General features: G+C 27.2%; 1 protein-coding gene across 2 annotated transcripts in view; it reads left to right on the top strand.

Moving 5' to 3' along the window:
• The window catches only part of LOC111679255 (netrin-A), a 140,885-nt gene that overhangs the window by 96,375 nt on the left and 21,784 nt on the right, over nucleotides 1-22,726 (top strand). For both annotated transcript variants that reach the window (XM_046945984.1, XM_046945985.1), the window contains exon 3: nucleotides 11,084-11,272. In XM_046945984.1, the coding sequence (XP_046801940.1) occupies nucleotides 11,084-11,272 (189 nt within the window). The remainder of the gene's footprint in view (nucleotides 1-11,083; nucleotides 11,273-22,726) is intronic.

The following is a 22,726-nucleotide window of genomic DNA, read 5'->3' on the forward strand; positions in this document are numbered from 1 at the left end:
TTACAAATAGAAAAACTTTCGTTTTCTAAAGAACTATTCTATAGAAAAGCTGTCAATATTTGAACATCCTTTTCTTATAGAATGGCTTAAACTATCTGTATTACTCTTAATTACATATAGAAAAGCTGCAAGTTTATACCAATCTTTTTGTAACGAAAACTTGTCACTTTCTTAATAACATTCGAGTAGAAAAGTTTTGGTTTTTGTATGACTTTTTCTATCACTTTTAGTTTTCAATATAAAAGCTTTTATTTTCCTATATAAAAGCTTTCTTCTACAGAAAATATTTTCCTTTAGAAACACTAACAGTTTTAAAAAAAAAACTTACCACTTTGTTAACTTTTTCTATCTTTAAAAACGGCTGTTAAATATTTAACAAGTTTTTACATACAAATCTTTTAATATAATGTATAGAAAAGCTGTCATTATCACAACTAAATTTTATATAAAACAACTTTCGATTTTTCAACAATTTTTCCTATTGAACACCTCAAAAGCTTTAGTTTCTGAACAAATTTTTCTAAAGAAAACTTTTTACTTCCTTAAAATATTTCTTTTACCAAAGTTCTTTAATAACTGAAATTGTTTAAACAAAGTTTTCTATAGAAATGCGTTCACATTCTTTTAAAATTCCCATATATAAACTTTATCAATTTCTTTTAATAGTTTTCTATCAAAAAGCTTTAATTTTATATAAACATTTTATTTAAAAGCCTTTCAGCTCCTATGACAAGCTTTCAAGAATAGCTGTCGATATTTGGGAAACTTTTAGATTGCTGAAATTGTTAATAAAACAAAGTTTTCTATAGAAATGCGTTCACATTCCTTTAAAATTCCCCTAATAAACTTTATCAATTTCTTTAAAATATTTTTCTACCAAAAAGCTTTAATTTTATATAAAGATTTTATTTAGAAGGCTTCCTATAACAAGCTTTCTAGAATAGCTGTCGATATTTGGGAAACTTTACTATAGAAAAAGTTTTTACTTATTTCTAAAAATGAGAAATTAAAAGCTGACAGTTTTTTTTTAATTTTTCTAAAAGAAAACTTGTCACTTCCTTAAAAGTTTCCTTGACTAAAAAGCTTATATTACTGAAATTAATTAATAAACTGCATTTTCTATAGAAATGCTGTGAGTTTCTTTAAAACTTTCCCCAAGAAACTTTATCAATTTCTTAACATATTATTCAACTAAAAAGCTTAAAATTTCTGGAAGCATTTCATTTAAAAAGTATTCTGCTTCCCATACAAAGCTTTCTAGAATACCTATTAATATTTAGGAAACTTCTAAATTTTGAACGTCTTGTCCTATAGAAAAGCTTTCAATTTCTGTAAAAAAAACTGAAATGTTTTCTTAAGGGAAAGTTACAAGTTATTTAAACGAAATCTTCTCACTTACTTAAACAATTTTTTTACCAAAAAGCATTAATTTTCTATAGAAAAGCTCTCAGCTTCTGAGCAAGTTTTTCTTCTGAAGAGCTTTAAAATATGTCTCGAATTCTGGGCAACTTTTGGTACAGAAAAACTAAAAGTTTCTAAATAACTTTACTTAGACTAAAACAGGTCTAAGATACCAAACAACTTTTCTTAAAAAAGTTCACAAGGAATAAAAAATATACTTATATAGAAAAAGTTACGGTTTATAATCAATCGTAATTGGAGGTAAGGGTGAAAGCGCTTCAAAAAGCTTTTTATTTGTTACAGTTAGACATGGCTTAAACTTATTTAGATATATTTTTAAAATACTTATTAAACTGACTTTTACTGCAGACGTATCTGCGTTTTTATAATTCTTACTCCAAATAATAAAATTTTTTTTACTTTCATCTTCTAAAAAAAGAAACAAATAAAAACAAATTTAAAAATAAAATAAAACTAAAGTTAAAGTTAAAGACATATTAAAAATTTTATTATCTTTTTTCTGTTTATTTAACAAGTTTAAACATTTAATGTGTTTTATTTCTTTATATTTGTGAAGTGTCAATTAATTAAAATGCATTTAAATCATGTTTGCTACTGCAGCCACTGAAGTGCTGAACAGCTTTAAAAAAGCACACCAATAGCAGGGGACCCCCTTAAATGTGAAAAAAACAGAAGCTTGAAAATATAAAACAGCTTGAAGTAAAAAAAAAATCTTTATAATAATTTAAATATCCGGCTACTAACTGATCATTAATGTCAAAAATTTCAAAAAATAGTGGCACAAGAGCACACAAATCTTACACACTGATGTTATAGAAAATAATAAAATCAAATAAAATTGTTTGTAATAAAAAAAATTAATAACGCCACACGCACACCAATACAACACTAATAAATATTAAAAAAATTATGCATAAATTTTCACTTTAGGCCTTAATATTAAAATAAAACAAATTAAAACTAAAAATTTGTTTTATTAAACTGCCTGGATACCGGTTTTTCTTTTTCTTCTCTCCCCATAAATCTTCATTAATGTCGGTATATTTTTTATGTGATTTTATTTTATTTTTTTCCACTGTGTGTAATTTGTGGCTGTTTGGATTTAGATAAAAATTAAGATATTTTACAATAAATTTTCTAAACATAGTGCGGTTTTTTGTTTAAATATTTACCCAACACCCATGATCGAAATGTCATGTTCGTGTTAGAAAACAATTTAAATGTCTTCGTTTTTAGAAAGATCAAAAAGATTCGGAGAGGTACAAGAAAATTTAGATTGATGGATTGTTTACGAAAGCGCAGGCGAAACAAGAATACATTTGAAAAAAATTAACTATATTATGGAGATTTTTAATTATAGATAGGGATGTTTTTCTTTTCATTTTTGGCGGGAAAGTTAAATGACCGGTATGGTGTTAATGTAAATAGACATATAATTATTTAAATTACAATGATTTTAGAAAAAGCTTTAATATATTATAACTTTTTTCTAAAGAATGTTTTACAGAAGTAATTTTGTTTCACTTTCAAAAAAAAAAAAAAATGATGAGTAACAAACAACTCTTTCTAAGTATGTAAAAAAGTTAATAAAAAAATCATAATTTAATCTAAAACTTTTGATCAAAAGCCCTCAGAATTTATAAGACAAATTAATAACAAAAGCTATTTTTATATTAAAATGTTGTCTTAGAAAGTTTTATCAAAAAATAAAAAGCTTTTAAAATTTGTAGTGAAATACACAAATTTTATTTAAAAAAAATTGATTGAACAGTTTACTAGAAGCTAACAATTGTTCTTTATAGTATATGATCGAAAATTTTATGGGAAAAGTTAAAAAATTTTTTAAATTCCTTTCTTTATAGGAAAAGTTTTTCATAAAAGCTTTAAAAGAAGAAGTTGATGAGTAACAAAAACAATTTCTATATTAAAATGTTGTCCTAGAAAGTTTTATCAAAAAATAAAAAGCTTTTAAAGTTTGTAGTGAAATACACAACTTTTATTTAAAAAAAAATATTAGTAACAGTTTACCAGAAGCTAACAATTATTCTTTATTGTATATGATCAGAAATTTTATAGGAAAAGTTAAAAACTTTACTTTCTTTCTTTATAGGAAAAGCTTTTCATAAAAGCTTTAAACGAAGAAGTTGATGAGTAACAAAAACTATTTTATATTAAAAAACTTTTGTGATATAAAAATGTTGTCTTAGAAAGTTTCATCAAAAAAAGTTTCATCACGAAAAGTTTTTAAAGATTGTAGGGAAATTTATTCAAAAAATTGATTGGTAACAGTTTACCAGAAGCTAACAACTCTTCTTTATAGTTTATAATCGAAAATCTTATGGGAAAAATTAAAAAATTTACTTTTCTTTTATATGAAAAGCTTTTCATAAAAAAGTTATGTATATCAAAAGTTAAAAGCTTTTTATAAAAGAAAGCTTGTTTAAATCAAATCAGAACAAATTTTCTATAGATAAAAATTATCAAAAAAGCTTTAAAGAAAAAGTTAAATTTTTTTATATAATAAATGTCTTATAGAAAGTTATAAATTTAAAAAAAAAAACATAAAGCTTTTAAACTTTGTAAGGAAACTTACAAGTTTTCCCTGATATAATGTTAATCAAAAGATATCAACTTTTCTTTAAAGTAACTAATCAGAATTCTAATAATTTTTATGGGGAATGTTATTAATGAAACTGGTCACTTTTTTACACAGACAGTCTTATAGTTAATGAATATCTTAGGAAAAGCTTTGATTCTTACAACTGATATTAAGATAGTTCAAAAGTTCATGTGTCATATAGAAAGCTTAAGAGATTGCGTCAAGAAATATACAAAGTTATAGTTTTATGATTTCACAACTTTTCTCTATAGCAAATTTTTTTAAATAGGTAAAGTTTATATTACTGAAAGCTATAAAAAATCTTTCAATTGTCATAAATAGTACAGCAGTTTTTAATCAACCTTTTCTATATTGAAAAATTATGATTTTTTGATAACTTTTCGCTTAAAAAGCTTTAAACATAAAATATTTATACATGATCCCTTAGTTTAAGATCAATTTCATAAGAAAAGTTGTCAGTCTCTGATCAGCTTTTGGTATAGAAAAGCTTTTAATTTATAAGTTCTATTAAGAAAAGCTTTTTGTTATAATACAATTTAAAAACTGAAATACAATTTAATTTGTAAAGTTTTGCATGTTTTAATGATGATTACAAAAAGCTATAGTTTTAAATCTGGAAATTTCGTTAAAAGGGAAGTAAAGTCCATTAAATGTAATATCAAAATAGGTCAAAAAGGTTAAAGAAAAGTTTATAAAAATAAGATTTTTTTATTTAAACTTTCTAAATACCTTATTTTAAATCTAATGCTAAATGTAATTATTTTTTTATTAAAATTTTTCTTTTCTGTCAAAAATTGAAAATAATTTTTAAACCAAAAATTATCATAAAAATGTTATATTTAAATTCCATTTCATGATTTATATTCAATCTAATATAACAAAAACAAATATTTAACTGGAATTTCAATAAACTCTCTAATACACAAATTCAATATAAAACCAAGAAAATAAAAACATATTTTAACAGTTATACAAAAATCCTCGAATGGTATGCCATGCGTCACATAACCAGACATAAATTCTTGGATAGTTAATTGAATAGTACCCCTGGGAAATTCCCAAAAGAAAAAAAACACATTCACACATAAAAACTAAGAGATAAAAAGGGGAATATAGGAACAAAAAACATGAACATAAAAACATAAATAAAAACTAAAACGAAATTATATATGAAATGAATGAAACCGATACACTCTGGTCACACTAAGATACAAATAGCACAGCATCATCATCATTTATGCTTTTGATATAAATTGGTAAAATATATTCCATGGCAACCAGCAACCAATGACCATCATAAACTAACGACTGTTAACTTTATATGAAAAACAGTTAAAAATTGTACGGAAGTGTGAAAAACTACACCAACTACAAGAAATAAAGAAAAATGTCTAAATACTGGTGAAAAGAGAAAGAGGGAGTAAGTGGAAAACAAATGAAAGTATTTTATATGGCATACCCATAAGGGATTCATATACAAAACACACATACACACGCAACATACAACATTATTATTGATGGCCACTAACGATAAATATGTCAAAAATCATATTTATATGAATGTGAAATATTTAGACACACAAACCGACACTTCGACAGTTAATATGAAACGTTATTTGTATGTTTTTTCTTCAGTTGCTGCTTTTGTTTTCAAAACGTAATGAAATCATTAATGTCTTAGGAAATCAACAGAAACAAAAATTTATCGACAGAAAAAAACACACACAAAAAGCCTCTGAGTAATGTTTATTACTGCATATTAACAAATATTTCCTATACAATCGTTATAATAATAATGATGAGGAAGATGTTGTTTGAAATACCTAATGGTGGTAATGATGGCGTTGATGTTGACCTAACGACCACTATTCATTCGTACGTTCACAGGCTCAAACGCTTTAACTTCAAAATGATTGATTTTTTTTATATTTCAGTTTTTTTTAATATGAAATAATTAATTATTTTTGTCATGTTTGGTGTTTTTTCCAGAGGGGAAAGGGAAATTAAGTAATAAAATAAATGATTTAATTATGAATAAAAGGGTAAAAATATGAACTAAAAGAAGTGTCCATGTTCTCTAAGCCATACTATTGTTTGATCTTTAGTAAAGATTTTAGTCTGGGATTTAGGTAATACTATAAAATGATCTATAATCAAGACTATATATAATCTGGTCTATAGTAGGAACTATAGTTGGGATTATAGTCAAGACTATAGTTCAGTCTATAATCAAGACTATAGTCTGGTATATAGGTTGGTATATAATCTAACAAGACTATAGTCTAATCTCTACTCATTACAATAGACCAAAGTCTGTTTTAAACTAAAGTCTGTTCTTTAGTCAAGACTTTTGTATTGTATTGTCTGGTCTATCGTCAAGAACATAGTCTATAGTCAAGACTATAGTGTGGCCTATAGTCAAGACTATAGTGTGGTCTATAGTCAAGACTATAGTGTGGTCTATAGTCAAGACTATAGTGTGGTCTATAGTCAAGACTATAGTCTGGTCTATAGTCAAGACTATACTGTGGTCTATAGTCAAGACTATACTGTGGTCTATAGTCAAGACTATAGTGTGGTCTATAGTCAAGACTATAGTGTGGTCTATAGTCAAGACTATAGTCTGGTCTATAGTCAAGACTACAGTGTGGTCTATAGTCAAGACTACAGTGTGGTCTATAGTCAAGACTATAGTCTGGTCTATAATCAAGACTATAGTGTGGTCTATAGTCAAGATTATAGTGTGACAAGTCAAGATGACAGTCTGGTCAATAGTCAAGACTATAATCTAGTCTGCTGTTTATTCAAGATTATAATCTGCTTTATAGTCAAGATTTTATTCTACAGTCAGGTCTATAGTCAAGACTTTTAACATTTTTATAGTAAAGACAATAGTCAAGTCTATATATGGTCAACATTTTAGTCTGTTCTGTAGTTAAGACTATAGTCTAGTCTATAGTCGAAGCTGTAATCAAGTCTACAGTGGAGCTTATAATCTGGTCTATATTCGAGATTATAATCCTAACTTTAAGCCATTTTCTGGTCTTTTGTTTATTCAGCAACTAACAAGTAAATTAGTATCTCACCCTTCATTCCACTGTCACCATGGTCACGTTATCATATTATCACTATAAATTTTTATGTAAAACAATATTATCAACTAATTTCATAGCTATTTGCTATTAATTTTGTCTATCCCTAGATTAGGCGAGTATTACATGACATTGATTTTGTGGCATTTTAAATAATTTCATTATTATTTAATTGTGTTGCACACACAAAATATTGGTGGCGCTACCACCAAGATTCCACCATTTATATTTGTTGTTTGTTGGCCGCTTAATTAAATTAGTCTGATGTCTGGTTAAACGATTTATTTAAAATTTATTTAATATAAATTTATATTCAAAATTCGTTTAAAAATGCCACATGAGAATTAAAAAAAAATACTAAATAAATTATTTAAAATAAATAGTTTTTTTAGGAGGGGAATAAATTAAATTTTAAGTAAAATTAATTAGAACTAAACTATGAAATTTATAAGGGGTTAGAAGAAAAAATTAAATGAAAAATATAAAATTAATGTAATTTTTTTTTTGAAAGTACTTAATTGAAAATAATGTTTAACTTATAATCACCCCCTCAGTTTTTGAAATATAATTTTAATTTACTTTAAAGTTCCCCTAGTTTTCTAAGAAATTAGTTTTTTTTCAAAATCTTTTGCAACTTTTTTTTTATAAAATATTAAGTGTTTGTATTTAATGTTGGCAAATAAATTATTTTTTATTTATATTTAAGCCATTTATAAATCATTTGTTAATCTACTTTTGAATTATTTACTTGAAAATAAAACATGCAAAAATCTTGTAAAAATTCTAAAAATTTTTTTATATATCATTCAGTAATATATGGGGAATAAAATTAGTATTTGAAAATAACATCGTGTAAAGTGTTGACAATATAAGTTGAAATAATTTTATTTTATATAGAACAGCATACGATATGAACAAATTGAGTAAATAGTGTTTTAAAACTGTATGAGAAAGTACAGTAAAGACAATTTATAATAAAACTGATAAACAACAAAACTGATCACGATTTCGAATTTTTCATGAGTTAAGTCTAAATAGAAGTTCAGGAAAGGTCCAGACTATTTACATTCGAAGTTGTTTCACAACAACTAAAATTGAGTTTTTGAGCTAGATTCTTTCTGATCGGTCATGTTATTAACAACGAATTATATCGAAATGTTGAAATCATAATATTAATGAAAAACAATTAGGTCTAAACACTTACATAATATCCAATGACATTTTCATTCCTGAAAAGTATTGAACTTAGATTTTAGTATTATTCTCTTGATCTACACTTTAACTGATCGTTTGATATGCATCACATATGTTATGCAACTAAGTATAAACAGACATGACAACAATCGTTTAAATGTGTCAATTCCAACAAAGATATTTTCTTTTCGGAAAAGAATTGAACTCCGATCTTAGAAATTGTTCTCCACATCTACATCTACTCCGATCGTTCGATCTGCTTCACTTCTACATCCCAAAATTTTAAAAACAAAACACATCTGTGGTATTCTATTAGATTCAAACGTGTTCCGAATATTGGAAGAAATTTTTGGTAATATAGATTACTGGATCGATTTGGTGATCTTGTATCTACATCTCTATATCATAACTTAAGGATTTTAGCGTGGTGGTTCATATATATGAAATTTATTACAGGATGAAATACAATATTATACATTTATAATAATTTATAAAATATATAGAAGAAATCGTTATATAGTGCTACCTCTTCGCAGTTCAACGCCCCAATTCTATTCATTCATTTCTTAAAGAATGTTTATTATAAAAATTCTTTAGGCAATTTTTTTCACACCATTCAAGATGTGTCATATCAGACAGCTGTTGCTAGTGCCAGCAATTGTTGTTAAGTGTGAGTAAATATTGTAACAAGGGGAGCTACAATAGTGAAAAAAAAAACTTGTCGCCAACTATAGTAGAGTTTTTTCGCATATCAAAATAATGTCTGATTTTCTTTATAAGGAATTAAAGGTTTACGAGAAGTATAATTTACCCTACAGATAACAATTTTCTATATTAATATTCCTACGTAAGATTAGCGACAATTTAGAACTGTAATCGCATCGTACCCAAAAATAAATAGAAAAAAAAGAAATTGTTCAAGGACATCATTTCCGGAAAATTTAAATTTTAAAATAGACTATAACTAGACTATAGACTAGATTATAGACTACACTATAGACTAGACTATAGACTAGACTATAGACTGGACTATAGACTAGACTATAGACTAGACTATAGACTAGACTATAGACTAGACTATAGACTAGACTATAGACTAGACTATAGACTAGACTATAGACTAGACTATAGACTAGATTATAGACTAGACTAGTGGCCTCCGGTAGGTTAGTGGTTAGTGTTCTAGTCTGGTAGACCGAAGGTGGTGGGTTCGATTCCCACCCGTGGCACTGGTTAAGGAGCGCACAACAGGCCCGATAGAGGCCTAGGTGTATTTCTTCGGATTTGATGTGTATACATCCTCCTTTCAAACTAACTAACTAACTAACTAACTAACTAACTAACTAACTAACTAACTAACTAACTAACTATAGCCTAGACTATAGACTAGATTATAGACTAGACTATAGACTAGACTATAGACTAGACTATAGACTAGAATATAGACTAGACTATAGAATAGACTATAGACTAGACTATAGACAATAATATAGACTAGACTAAGAATTAGACTAGTCTAAAAATTAGACTAGACTAAAAATTAGACTATAGACTAGACTTGACTACAAAATACTAGACTGGACTACACAAGGCAAGACAAGAATAGACTAGACTAGTCTTCGCTAGATAAGACATACCTAGGCTAGTGTAGGTTAGACAGTCATGCATGTAGATTAACCGAATCAACTAAGTATCTTTTTACCTAACTAGTTCTCCTTCCATTCTCTATATGCTGTTGCTCTTAATAAAAATTAGTTTGGAGTTCTTGAACGATTTGCACAAACTTACTAGATTAACTCAATAAAAGTACGGCTATAGTTTGTTACTTTTTAATAAAATTTCATTAAATTTCAATATTAAAAGTTGTACCATTTTTATTGCCTATATATTGCAGATGCAACACGTCACAGAGACGTTGTAAAAATATATATATTTTATTTTTGGTTTCTGTTTAGTTTTGTGATTTTATTTTCTTGGCCTTAATAAAATAAAGCGTGTACATTGTTTTTACTCCTCTGTTGCTTATTTTTTTATTTGTCGCGCGATATTTATTCTAAAATTGCATAATTTTCTTTTTATTTCCATTCATGTTTTTTTTGTTTTTCGTTCATATTCACTTCATGTTCAATTCACACTTTTGTTTTCGTTGTAAATCTTTAATTAGTTGTGTCGTCGTTCTTTGTGTGGTTACTTTTGGGTCGTTGTTTCTTCTTTCTTCAGTTTTAATTTCCGTGGGTTGTGGGCTGAGAATAAAAAAAAACGTAAAATTGTCTAGTATGTATTTTCAGCACCTTGTTCTCTAGCCAACATGTTTTGCATACATTCGTTGTCGTATGGCTTGTCCAATGTTGGCCTCAAACATGTGCGTGTGTTAAAGAACATGGACAGTAAAAATACATTAAATTAATTAATTTTTTGTTGCTAGTTTTACAATAAAAAAATCTACAAAAAAAAACAAAATTCAAGCAGATTTTTTCTTTTTTTTTGTAATGTGTTTTCATAAACATTTACATGCATTTACAAATTATTACAAGTGTTTGTGCAATAAATATAAATTGTTGAAGACATTGTACATAATTTTCTTGATTTTATAATATTTTGAGAACAAGACATGGGATTACGAAATTTATAAATTACATTATTTAAGAAAAATTTTTAGCAAGGTGTTTTATGAACTTATTCATTCTTTGCCCAATATTATCTAATTAGAACTTAAATTGCTCATATCATTTTCTTATTTCTCTCTCTCTTTCAGTTTGCAACTGTAATAATCATGCTCGTCAATGTCGCTTCAATATGGAACTATTTAAACTATCCGGACGTGTATCCGGTGGTGTTTGCCAAAATTGTCGTCACTCAACAACGGGTCGTCATTGTCACTATTGTAAGGAGGGCTTTTATCGTGACCCTACTAAACCTCTTAATCATCGTCGTGTCTGTAAACGTGAGTAAACATTAATTTTAAGAATTTAACTTTAAGTTGTGAGATTTTTTTATTTAACAAAAAATAAAATTTGAAGACAAAGAACAATATCTGATGAGCCTCAAATAAAGAAAGTAACGGCGAAAAAGGTTCTAAAGATTTCACTAAGACAAAAAAAAGTTCAGCCAAATATTCTTATTTGTCACGAAATTTAAATAAAACTCTTTAAAAAGCTCTACACTCTCTGGTCTTACTACTTTGGCTCATTCATTTCCTCCAAAAAACAGAACCATTGATTCTAAACAAAGTTTTCATATGTTCGTTTGAAGCAATTATTAAGTTAAAATTATTTATATAAGGATTTTGGGTCCACCATAAATAAACACTTATTATAAATATCGTAAATCTTAATCACTTGGAGTAGTAGTTCCTCAAAAAAACATTAGTGTCCAAATCGTTTATTTACGTGGAACATTAAAGCTGTACTAATTGATAATCCAAAGCTGTCAAAGCTTCTCGGCACCGATCGTAACGATTTCAAATAGTAATATAGAAAGTTATCTACAAGCAGTTTATAGCGTTTCTTTTAAACTCTCGGACCAATTCAAAGTTCTACATGTTGATATTTTGTTTAAATCGGAATCTGAAGAAATTATTTCATAAATCATATATGATCGCAGAACTCTAGGATGTGATGTCTTAATGTATACTTCCCAAAACGTGGCACTAATTGATAATCCAATGATGTCATAGGTTCTCGGCATCGATGGTAACGAGATCAAATAGTAATATAGAAAGTTATTTACAAGCAGTTTCTAGCGTTTCTTTCAAATTCTCGGAAAAATTCAAAGTTCTACGTTGATATTTTGTTAAAATCGGAATCTCAAGAAATCATCTCATAAATCATATATGAACACTAGAATTCGATGTCATAATATCTCTTTCAATTACCATTATATAATAATTTTCTTGAAATATCATCACTTTCCCATAATCATATAAAATTGGTCAACATTTCCACAGTTGGATGTAGTGTCCGATAGTGCAAAATATTAGAAGCTTATAGAAGCTTCTCAATACTGCTGATCTTCAGCATTATCAGCTCATTGAGAAAAACAACAAACAATTCTCTGGAATCTTAAATTAAGGTTCAAAACTGTATCGCACGATTTCCTGCAGATTATGTTGTAAAGAATATGATATATATGCACATTTCGATTCCTCTACTTTTAGACCAATAAATAAGGATTAAACGTAAATCATACAAATCAAAGAATTTGTGCTCTTTAAGTGAATAAAAAGAAGTGCAACATACACTATTTAACAGCGCATAAAAACGGGAATCTATTTTGAATTCCAGGCTTTGACAGTTAAGAATCTTTATAGTTGTGATCGCAAAGGAACTTAAGTACTTAGAACAATCTTTTCATTACCGCATTTTAGCGAAGGGAAACTTTTACTATCGAAAATTGTAAACAAGTTTGAAAATACTCTCATTGTCGATCGTGACTGAACCAAACTTTCTGCTAACAAAGAGTAAGAACAATCTCCCCACTACTACGTTTAAGTGGAAAGGAACCTATGCTATCAAATTTTGTAAAATATTTAATAAATATTATCATTATCGATCGTTACTAAATCAAACTATTCACCTACGAATTTGATTTGGGGAGAAACATTCATGAACAAGTTAAAATTACTAAGAGTCGTTGGGTATTATAAGCTGTTGTAAGATTGTATGGAAGTTATCTATGACTCTAAACTTTCATATCTCCTCGGTATCGGTTGTGATTAAGAAACAGAACTTATTCTTTAGTTTATTATCGAACACTGGAAGTATGCATTGTCGTTGTCGATCGTGACTGAATCAAACTCTCTGCTAACAAACAAAACATTCTCTCTCACTATCACGTTTAAGTGAAGGAAAATTTTCATGAATATTATTATGAGTTGTTAAAAGAATCTCCGCCACTAACACGTTTAAACGAAGGGAAACTTTTGCTGTCGAATATTGCAAAAAAAAAAATATATATATAAGAAAAATTGTTGTCGATCGTGACTGAACCAAAAACTTCACTAACGAATTTAGTTCGGGTAGGAACCTTCATTATCCAAAAAACAAGAATGACTAAAAATCGTTGGGTATTATAATCCTTATATGAAAGCTATCCAGTACTCTAAGCTTTCATGACTTTTCGATATCGATTGTGATTGAACAATGAAACAGAACTAGTTATTTGGATCGGATGTACACTATAGCATAAGCCCGATGAAACGATGAGATAAGAATGTGTTAAGCAGTCTGAAGTTCTACTTATAACCAGATCAATGGTTTGATCTGGTTTAATTTATGGAGACAGTTTTCTAAAGACATCTTTGATTATAATTTTCTACAGTTTCCGGTTTTAAGAGAAATCCAAAGTTTTGAAAAATAATATTATTGTGTTCCAGTTCGTAATATTTCGAAATTCCTTAAAATGACGACATTCTTACTTTTATTGTTTGGTTGTCTCAATTATTGTCAAAAATTGCGAGTTCTTCATAATTTGCACAAAATTTGTTGGAATGTAACAGAGTGACTGTATAATTACATCAGAAATGGGTTTATTGGGCATAGTTAAGAACCAATATTAACTTTGAGGAAAATTTTATTAAAAAAAAAATTAATCAAGAAATAATTGATTTTTTAATTAAACAAAATGATTCATTTAACCATTTTCTGTTGAAAAAACAACCAAATTTGTTTATAAACAATTTTAGCAACATTATTTACGGAAAAGCGCAAAAACATATGCATACATACATATATTTCGCCTTCAATGAATAGGTTTTCACATAAATTATTATAAATTTTTATTTTCTTTGAAATTTATTATCTAAACAAACTAATGACGTAATTATAGCTTGAGTTTAATTTTAAAATTAAATTAAAATGTAGCCATTCTACTATTTTAACAAATTGACCATTTGTTTAAAATAATATTTATTTCAAATTGAAATTTTCAATTGAACTCTTTTTTTATTCGCAGATAAAGAAAATGTTTTATTTTAAATTTCTATTTTTCATTTAAAATGTATGTTTATAAACAATTTTATACAATTTTTTTGCAGGAACTTTGTTGTCTATACTCTATAAACAATGAAAATGTTAAACAAATTATCTAAATTTTTTTTAAATTTTTTTGGAAATGAAAATATTCCAAAAATTGTATAATTTTGGTAAAATAAACACTTTTAAAAACAAATTTTAAATTATATGTAATATAAACAATCTACTACTTAATATTTGTAGCCATGGCACAAGAAAAAAACTGCTGGAATTCTCTTCTCCTGCGGCCAGTTTTTTGGTCAGCATTAAAAATTTATTTCCAAATTAAAAAAAGTCCAATTAATTTAATCTTTCTTGCGTTATTCTTAATAAACCATATAAATGCTTATTAAAAGAAAATCTCAGCTGGAAAATTTTTTAATTAAATTTCACCAGAATGCCAAACAATAATTGTGTTGCAAGGTGGGTGTTTAAATAAGAAAGAAAGCAATTTGAAGTTTTATATTTTGAACATTTTTATTAAAAATTATTAATTACAAAAGATTATTTTTGTTGCCGGAGATTTTATATTTCTTGTTATTTTGTAAATAAACTGAGGAATTAAAAATCATAATGGATTTTAAGTCTTGGTCTATATTTTTGTTCTGTTTGCTTAATAAAACTACATATTTGGCCAATTTTTACAAAATTAGGTTAAAGTTTATTAATGCAATCGGAAAAGTACAATGCAATCTATTTTTCTTTGCCTAATGCTTTCTGTTTTGAAATATAAAACAAAATTCTAATTAATGAAAAATTATATTGTAAATTTAAGTTCCAATTTAAAATTTCATGGCAAAAATTTAAATATTTTTTATATCATACCTCAACACCTCAAGAATAAAGTGACAAATGCATTTGTTTTTTTAATGACATCACAATTAATTGCTCAGTACAATGTTTACATTAGCAGAGAAGTTTTAAACTGAAAATTAATAGTTTTTAAAGCTAAATCACAAAAAATCCTGTTTTAGTTTTATTTACAAATATTTATTGAGACAACTAAAAATTCGTTTCGCTTTAGCAAAAAAAAGATTGTCATATGGTTCACATTAGCAGCGACATTTTAAATTGAGCATTTTAAGTTTTAAAATAAAATTACAAAACCATTTTTTGCCTTTTTAGTTGTATCTACAAATCATTATTGAGACAACTAAGTATATGTTGCGCTTCAGCATGAGATGATTAACATGCCCTTCGCTAACACAAGCTTTTGAACTTTTTGTCAATAATATTATGTTTTATTGATTATTTGCTTAAATAATTGATATCTAATTTAGAACTAATCATTCAGAAACAGTTCTGCACATTAATAGAATTTGAAAAATATCAATATTTGACACTCGGTTACATGAACAATGCAACCGAGTCGGATATATTATGTATATATCCGATGCAGTCGAAACGGCTTATAAAACTTCCACTTAATCAGTGATTTCTGGTATACAATTGGAATTATATTAATAAAGATCAGCAATTAAAAATTCATATAAAAATTAGCAATTAACTTTGATATTGATCTTTATACGATCTAAAAAGTTGTTATATGAAAGATTTAGAATTAATGTTTGAAGGGTCAGCAAGTGATCATTCAAAGTCTTTCAGGTTATATAAGTTACATAAATTGATCCATGTAAGATATACGATTGAAAGCGATCTATATAAAGATCCGTAATCGAAACTTTAACTTAAATGAAGAACTACGATCTATTAACAATGGCGAAATTAATCTGTATATTGAATTGACGCTTGGACCTAGGATTAATATTTAAAATGGTCTATACAGAGTTCACGATCTACAACATACAATTTTTCATTGAATATTAACAAAACTAAATAAGACTATACCATTGATGCTGAAACTGATCTGTTTAAATACTATATACAATGTTATACAATTGATCTACAATAAAAATCAGGGACAACAATTAGAGATCAATTGATCGATGGCAAATATACTGTAATTGAATTGATGAAAACATTCGTCTATACGAGACTAAGATTAACACTAGGACCTAACATTTATTTCGGACTTTATGAAGACCTACGATTGATGATCAATATTAAATTGTTCATTGAATATTAATAGAATTAAATATGACTATGCTATTGATGCGGAATCTGTTCTGTTTAGATACTATATATAATGTTATACAGTTGATCTACAATAAAGATCGGGATCAGCAATTAGAGATCAATTGATCAATGGCAAGTATATTGTAATTGAATTGATGAAAACATTTGTATATACGAGACAAAGATTAACAATAGGACCTAACATTTATTTCGGACTTTATAAAGATCTACAATTGTTGATCAATATTAAATTGTTCATTGAACATTAATAGAATTAAATTGAATATTAATAGATCGATGGCAAGTATACTGTAATTGAATTGATGAAAACATTTCTTCGTTGTTTAAGTACAAGTTGCCTCATTTCTACATCTTGGTTTTACTCTTGATATTTCATTTTATCTAAAAAAATGACCAACAACTATACACTTTCTGTATACTGTTTCGCAGTATATGCATTTGGGAAGTATTGAGAGCGGAGTCACGATCAATTTGATAGATCAATATCGAAATGATGTCGGATCTATCTCAAAGATAAGTTTCTATATTAAGTACTATACATAAAAATGATGTCGGATCTAGCTCAAAGATCAGTGATCTTAATACCTTTCTATATTTATTACTTTACAACATATTTCTTTACATTTGTTAAATCGATCTTGTAAATTTTTCACTGCCAGTGTGCAACATTTAAATATTCTCATTAAACTTTTTTTCGCAATTTTATTTTAGTTTTTTTTTTTAACTAAACTAAATTCATTAAATACAACAAATACACAAGTGAGCTAGAAATAAAAAAATCTATAGACGATTAAAATAACAACAGCAAAAAAAATTTTGCAACTATAGCATCTGCAGCATCAGCAACAAACATTTTACTACATACAATAAAACTGCTACAAACTCGTGGCAAATTTAAGCCAAATAATGAATAAGTAAAATATATTTAATGTTTATTTACTTTTAAATGAATTAATGGCATTAAACAATTTAATTTTTTTTGGGAATCTCGTCGCCCCAGTCAGTCTGTGTCGGGCTGATTGCAAGCAACGATAGAGAGGACCATAAAAAACAATAAATAAATAAATTATTTTTTTTAGTAGTTTCAAATTAAAACAAAAAGGGAACAATGATGTCAATGATTTTAGTCGTAACACAAGAGACCATTTTGTGGTTGTTTTTGTTTTCAATTTATTTACGATACAATAGTTACATGCAACTTTTGTTGCTTTTTTTCATAAGATTTTATTTATTTTGTTTTAGTTTTTTTTCCTTTTTAGCTAATGATACACAAGTGTAGTGTGTTGTACTTTTAACTTAAATAAAAAATAAACAAAATTGTTTAAACAATATGTTAATTAATAGAGGGTGGTGTTAATGTCATGCTTTTTGCCTGATCAACTGATTTGTTTTATTATAATTTCTTGTATGTATATGTTAGACCCCTTAGGATTACCGTCTGTGTTTTTTTCTTTTCGATGAAGATAATATTTTGTTAACAATTGCATTATATTTTGAATTAATTTTTGTAAATTTTGTTATTTATTGTTACAATAAACAAACGACAAGTGTTTTGTTTTCTTATTATTTTAATAAATTATTTTTATATGCATAAATTAAGTCAATTGGGACTCGTTTTAAGTGGTCACTTTTAAAAGTAAAGTTTTAAAATTTTTGTATTCAAAAGTTTAATGCATGTCGAAAGTTTGAAAATCTTCTTCAATACTATGAAGATGTTATGAAATTTAAAAAAAAAAAATTTCATGATTATTTTTATAAATTGAAAAAAAAAATTTACGATTAATTTTGAATCCAATTATAAAAATGTTCGCAATTGATGTGGAAATTAATCTTAGTAAAGATCAAAAGTTGCTACGAAACTTATCTATATGTATAAGGATTCACAACTGATAAAAATTAAAGCATTATATATCTACAGCATAATCCCTTACATTGAAAAGTAATGATTTTAAATGCTAATAACACCTCTTTCCACTACTTCTCCATTAGCATTTTAAGAAGGTTATGGAGGCAACTGTACGCTCGATGTGCAAAAAAATGACAAAGCTTTTATATCAGATTAAAATAAAGTCATTACTCGAGTACTACAAAGTAATGCAGACGACAAGTAAATAGTCATTGAAAAGTAAGTGGTTATGGAAGTACAACCCATTATCGAGTTTTTGCTGCGTCATTTATTCAAAATTCATCGTTAAAAGATCTTGATTTTGGAAAAGGTTAGTTTATACAGACTTCTCTTTGGCAAAAATAAGCTTTACTTGAGTGCTATGAGTCTTTTGTAATGTTTCTAAAGAAAGAGAGTAAGAGAGAGAAAGGTGAAGGAGAAATATTAAGAGAATAAAGATGACAGAAGTAAACAGAGTCGCATCTTTCGCCAAAGTATTGGCAATACTGTTGCCGTTTGTGTCCCCGTCCACTTTAAGCATCTTTCTAAAGAAAGAGAGAGAGAGACAGAGGTGAAAGAGAAGTATTAAAGAGAAGGCAATAAATATGACAGAAGTAAACAGAGATGGAAAGAGAGTAATGGAAATCAAATTCACACCCAATTTGATAGTTTTAAGAATGCAGATCAGATAGATCAGAGAAATGTGACAACATCATCATTTGATAGGGAATCGTTTTTAAGGACGGACAGTTAAACAGAAGATGACTATTTGTTTTCTTCTCCTCGTTCTGACAGCTAATACAGAAGTTGTCATATTGAAGACCTATGCGACTCGCATGGTTTCCTAATTTGCTTTTAGTTCTATGAAGATACATGCGCGGACAAAGCATCCTTACATGCTCTTGAGAGCTGCTGTCTTGAGCTAAATTGTAACATGTAACAAATATGCGTTTCTTAATAGCCGATATTGGGTCACCACTGAATGTCCAGCTTTCGCTAAAGTATCGTCAGTATTGTTACCTTTTGTGTCTCGTTCCACTTTAAGCAAGAGCCCTCAAACTAAAATAGTGTACAAATGGCCCGGTTGTATGAATATCTTCATGATTTATAATTCTTTAACCTAAACATCTATTCAAAAATCCACAATCACTGAATTTTGCAACAGATCCTTACAAAGATCTATGACTGATTCAAAATCTGTTGATAAAACTAAAAACAAACTGAAAATTTATAAAACTGAAAATTGATTCTCAAATCACCTTTTCAAAGATCCTCGATTGTTATTTTAATTAAATGATTTTAAAATTACTCTTAAGAGATTAATGACTAATTCAAAACGAACCAACTCAAAATCGACCGATTTTAAAAAAGAACATATTGCGATTTTTAGTGTGTGCATTGTTAAATGGACATACTGATAAACGGAAAGACGGACATAGCTAAATTGACACAGAAAGTGACTCTGAGCCGATTGATAGGACCAATATTTTTGTCTGTTTTAAACATCAGCACATACGCATAATGCTCTTCTCATCATAGTGATGTAGGGTTTAGTCCATCCATTTTAAATTATGAAGATTTTAGTCGAATGACCATTTGTTTGACAATCGAGTTTGTCCATGTTTCGATATTTCGTTTAATCAAACGACTTCTTGTACCTCCACTGAAAATCCACTGAAAATCCATCCATTTTAAATTATGAAGGTTTTAGTCGAATGACCATTTGTTTGACAATCGAGTTTGTCCATGATTCGATATTTCGTTTAATCAAACGACTTCTTGTACCTCCACTGAAAAGTATTAAGTTAAGCCACTTTTAACTATTTATTCATTAGCATTTTAATACATTATTTTAAGACAAATAACTAGTGATTTAAGTAATTACAAGAAGGAAGTTATAAAGTAATTTAGTTGTATACAAATTAATCGGGTAAATGAGTTATTGCCGTTATAGTTCAAGTTCGACCAGGTGTCTTTGAAATGGATTTCTTTCGACGGATTTATAACAAGTATACAAATATATATAAATATTTTAAATATTTACCAGCTTAAGGCTAAATACTTTCCAAAAAGTTTAAATTAAAAATTGTTAAGTTTTTTTTAATTACTTAAAATAAAATCCCATATTTTACAGTATTTAAACTAATTTTTAAAGATTTTTTTAGTCATTCTAAAACTTTTTTAAAACTGTAATTAATTTCTCTCTCATTCCTTTTCTTTGATTATAACATTCTGTAAAACTTTCTCCTTTAAATCACAACTTTAATTAGGTCGCTTAGTAAATATTTATCGCATCCTTTAATCGCTTCTTCTGCGCTTGCCACCGCCATAACAAAGGCCTTGTTCAAATTCCACAAAAGTTGCTTTTTTGTAAAATTAAATGAATCACTAACAATTAAAAATACACAAGAAACAAATATTTAAACCGCATAATAAATTTGCCAATCAAAACCAAACAAAAAAACACAAAAAATAACTGAAGTAAATCCTAAATTATTAACAAAAATTTTCAATAAATGAATGATGATAATGGTGGTGGTGTCGTGAAAAGATTGTAATAATGTGTTGGCGGCAGGAAATTTCATTGTAACTGAATAAATCTTTCAAAAACCATCAACATTTTATCGATTTGAATTTGAATTTGTTCGGTAATGAAAAAAGAAAAATTAAACTTAAACTGTCATAAATAAAATCAAGAACCTCTTTTTAATAACGAGCAGAGCGCCTTGTAATTGTTTTGCTCAGTTGGCAAATTAAATCGCACAATATAAATAATTAAAAATTTAATGATTTTTTTTTGAATTCTTAATTTGTTTTGCTGTATTCTGGTGGATTTGAGCGGCTTTCTGGTTGTTGAAAAACAATTTTTTTTTCTGATTTTATTTCAATTGGAGGCCATAAACTTCTGTTTAATTAATATTTATCATAATTTATAAAATTGTTTATAAATTATATATTTAACAAATTACATTAAGTTTATCTCTTAAGGATTTGAAATGCTGTTTACAAGTGTCAAGTGAGCTGTCAGAAAAAAATCTATGTACTTCATTTCAAAACTTCAAGGTTATGTGAAATGTTTATAAACAATTTAAAATAATATGACGATTATTTAATTAATTGCTTGTTTTATAATAAGGTTAAGTTTCTCAGTTAAATGTTAAGTGAATGGTTATAAACAACTAGCGGTAAAATAGAAAGAAAATTAAGTCATAAACTATGTTTCAAATACCATTTAATAAAATCATATAAATTTCAAAATTTAAAAATAGGCGTGGCATTTTCTACTCATCTCGACTCTCTAGCAGCTCGTTAAGGTTTTAATTAATTATCAAAATATATTCAAATTAATTCAATTATTCAATTTATTCTCCAGAGTTACTTGTCAGTTTGGTGTATAAAATTTAACACTTACAAGTTTTTAATTAATTCTCCCTCCCAAAAAAAAAAGATTTATTATAATAACCCCAAATTTTATTGACACCAGTTAAACTGATTCATTTTAAGCAAAAACAAATTTATAAATTTCTTAAGAATCCATTTCAAATATAAACGTTCAAACATCAAATATTTGATTCAGCAAAAATTTAAGCAAATCATTATAAACGAATTTAATTAAATGCTAATTATAACAAAAATTTTAATTTTTTTTTCTACAAGATTAAAATCGTTAAACAAATAAATATCTCCAGAAAAAAAAAACTTAAAAGAAAAATTTTAACAAAAATTATTTATTTGCAGCATCCGTTATAAACAGGATTGCAGGGAATTATTTGTTTTATTGCTTTTAGCCCGAATCTCATATATTCCATTTAAATTTACAGCAAAATAAACAATTTCTTTTTTCATAAATTTTAAAACATTTTTATATAAATTAAATACACACAATCTGGATTAAATCAAAGTAAAATAAGTTCCAAAAAAATTTTATAAACTCACCTGTGCAAATGATTGAAATACGACATCAAGGAAGTTTGATTGAAATTCTTTTTTCTGCAGGTTAAACAAATTTTTCGTAAGAGAAATAAATAAGCGTTTACGTATAAAATTTGGTATTAAAATTGGTTTATATCAAGCAATATTTAGTGAAAGTTATTTGTGAGGAAGGTAAGCGGCAATCCGTTAGGTTAATATTAAGTGTTCTAGTTTAATAGACCGGAAGTGGTGGGCTCGATTCCCAGCTATGGCACTGGTGAAAGATCGCACAGCAGGCCAGATAAAGTTCTAGATGTACTTCTTCGGATTAGATATATGTATAAGCTTTTTTTACGTTTTACACGTTTGAGTCTATAATCTAGTTTATAGTCTAGTCTATAGTCTAGTCTATAGTATTGTCTATAGTCTAGTCTATAGTCTAGTCTATAGTCTAGTCTATAGTCTAGTCTATAGTCTAGTCTATAGTCTAGTC

The sequence above is a fragment of the Lucilia cuprina genome, chromosome 3 (genome assembly GCF_022045245.1).
Source record: "Lucilia cuprina isolate Lc7/37 chromosome 3, ASM2204524v1, whole genome shotgun sequence".
NCBI lineage: Eukaryota > Metazoa > Arthropoda > Insecta > Diptera > Calliphoridae > Lucilia > Lucilia cuprina.